Source organism: Macaca mulatta, chromosome 11, assembly GCF_049350105.2.
Source record: "Macaca mulatta isolate MMU2019108-1 chromosome 11, T2T-MMU8v2.0, whole genome shotgun sequence".
NCBI classification, from domain to species: Eukaryota; Metazoa; Chordata; class Mammalia; order Primates; family Cercopithecidae; genus Macaca; species Macaca mulatta.
Window position 1 is genome coordinate 4,387,300 of NC_133416.1, and position 3,004 is coordinate 4,390,303.

Sequence of the window (3,004 nt, forward strand, 5' to 3'; positions counted from 1 at the left end):
AGAACCTGCGGTAGAGAATTTTTATTTGTTAAATGTTAGTGTCAGTTTCTACTCTCAGATTTTTTTTCATGCCTCAGGCACTATATACCTGTTTAAAACCAGCTGAGCAGAACGAGAGGAAACTGTGGTAGAAGTAGAGAAGGTTAAGAGGTGTGAAGGGGAGGGTGGGAGAGGAACAGGCTGTTGTTTGGGGTCGCCTTGCAAAATGATACCCAGAAGTAGCAGCCCACAGATGCGTTTCATCAGCAAGCATCTTCCGTGGATGTGGATAACGGACAAACCCTGATGGGCATATTTCTTTTAAATGTTTATTTAGAAAGACCTTCTCTGCAAGTCTGGCTTGAATGCCATATTTTAAAACAGATGGTTTCTGCCCAAAGACCATGGGCATTTGAGCTCCTCATGGGGAAAAGGCAGTGTTTATACTAAAGCTTAAAAATTGGTGTTTAAAGAAAAACAGCCTGGAAGATAGGTAGGGTCGGTTATTTTCGGGGCCCAATGCCTGAGCCCCAGAGCAGACGCTTTCCCAAAGCTTCTTCCTCCTTCCCTCTTGCTTGTTCCGAGAACTGGGTCCAGTATCTGTACTCTGAATACCAGTCACAGGGTTCACACTCTTAGAATGGAAGAGTTGAAAGTGACAAATTCCACTTGTCCAAACTTCTCACATTATAGAGGAAGAAATGAAAACCAGGAATGTGAGGGACTTTAAGGGCAGAAGCATACCTTAACCACTCCCCACCCCCATTTCTCAGGGGTCTTTTTCTTGACACCCACTTTCCCTGAGGTCTCCAGTAACTTGTGGCAGAGCTGGGACTAGAATTTGATTCTCTTGACTTTAGTTCAGTGCTTTCCCACCCCCACTTTCCTATAGCTTCATGCTTTCTCCGATGCCTATAGTCCAGGGCATAACTTACTGGCAGGCAGAATTAAACACCAGTGTAACATGATTTTAAAGAGTGCAGGGTGAACTTCCGCCCCCAAAAATCATGCTCACACCAGCCTGTAACTGGTGCTTGACCTTCCACCATTAGAGATTCATTCTCTAGTAACTTGAGCTTAGGAGGCTTTCTTCCAGAATCTCCTTTGGAAACAGAAATCCCTTTGGGAAAGCTAAGTGTTGATAGTTAATAAATGGGAAGGGCTGTTCCTCCGAGAGTTGATACCCACAAGGGGTGGTGGTGGTCTAGAGCGGGGGCCGGGACAGAGAGCTCACATGGGAGGATGCATGTGAGACTGATGTGAAGGTGGGTCCGCTCTTTTGTAGATGTTTGATAAATGCTACTACCTGCCTGGCCAAATACAGAAGACAGACCATGACCCAGGCACGTGGCTGGGAAATCCTCTTCCCAGGGAAACCGAGAGGGAGAGGCAGGGCTGCCCACCCCACATACTATCCAAGAGCAGCCAGCCCAGTGCTTTCTCTGTAACAGGTGCCCTCTCTCCTCTCCCAAGGCTTCACTTACATGGATTGACCGTTATGGGCACTTTTGTCTATGACTCAAGCGGGGAGAAGTGTGTCTTATTATCCTGTGAGTGGAAGATGGGGCAAAAGACCTAGACAACAGAGGGGAGGGGATGTCAGCCGCACTCCACCCTGACACTGGCTTTTGTGCCCTTACAGAGGAATGGAAGAGTTAGGGCCAGAAACTGAAAGGGCGCTTCTCCAGAAGGCTTGGAACTCTGAACACAAGGAGTGGAGGTTGGGGCTCATCTGATTCCGCACAACATCCAGCTCTGGGAGTGCTGGGACGCAGCAGCCCTGGCATAGCCCTCAGCCACCTCATGAGGGACACTGTCAATGCAGGCAACAGCAGGGCTTCTGAAAGCAACCTCGAGGTTATGGAATATTGACTGAGGGCAGCCAGAGGTGAAGAAGACGTGAACCTATGATGTGGTCCTGCAGAGTCTCCTGGAAATCCTTGGTAGCAGGGAGCTTTACAGGGAGAGAAGGGTGGTAAAGGCTTCTGTGTCTCAAGAGGGGCCCAGAAGAGGAACTTTGGACAATTGGTACATGGTGTGACACTAGCTGTCATGGCCTGGTGATACTCGAGCTCCTCTTAGACCCTTGGAAGCTCGCCTGAGATGCTGATGGACAAAAGTGGCCCAGAAGCTCACGGGCCCAAGCTCTTCCCTTCAAATGCAACCAAATTTAGGCTATGATTTTACAGGACTAGAAAGTCTGTGCCAAACTCTGTCTGCAAAAGGATAGTGATGAGAATGGCTTCAGGGACTCTGTTATCCAATCAGGGGAAGGAAGGGAGAGGCCCAATCTTTGCCTTAGCTAACTTGAGATGAAATGAGGCTGAAGGAAAAGGGCAAGATTTGCTCAGAGCCCTCCAGTCACAAACTCTGACTTGAACCTTCCAGGGCTTGTTTTACGGGCCAGGAGGAAAAGGTACAGATGTTCAGTTTAAATTAATCCCAGTGTAGCATGGACTATGCTGCAGGAGATGACTATAGATAGGTTTTTTTTTTTTTTTACTCATTTACATATTTTTATTTGGAAATGTTTATATCAGCACAAGGAAATAATTTTGGAGACACTGGATGTCATTAGTTTATTATAAAAGAGAACTATGGAAATTATTTACATGATGAAAGATTTCAGAACTTCAGTGGAATGGGCAGCTTCATGTTGATGCCATTTCAATAGTGATTTATTTCAGTCTAGGTACTTTCCAAGAATGTCACCATCTCTAAATAGGAAATAATCCTTGTCATCTAGAACTACTTTGGTGCCTCCATACTCTGGCAGAAGAACTTTATCTCCAACTTTCACGCTAACCGGTTGAATCTCTCCACCCTTTCCTTTAGAACCCGATCCAACAGCGACTACTGTTGCTTGCAATACTTTTCCTTGAGATTTTTCTGGAAGCATAATGCCTCCTTTGGTTACAGTTTCAGCAGCACTCCTTTCAACCAATACTCGGTCAAAGAGTGGAAGAAACTTTCTAAACGCTTGTCCTGCCATGACTCCCTCCGCCTCAGACTCGTACTCTGCTCT

At 46.5% G+C, this 3,004-nt stretch overlaps 1 protein-coding gene across 1 annotated transcript; it reads right to left on the minus strand.

Moving 5' to 3' along the window:
- Positions 1-2,465: 2,465 nt before the first annotated feature.
- On the minus strand, positions 2,466-3,004 carry LOC721815 (10 kDa heat shock protein, mitochondrial). The gene has a single exon (XM_028829169.2). It carries the CDS (start codon positions 2,969-2,971, stop codon positions 2,663-2,665), a length of 309 nt encoding a protein of 102 aa, XP_028685002.1. The 5' UTR covers positions 2,972-3,004; the 3' UTR covers positions 2,466-2,662.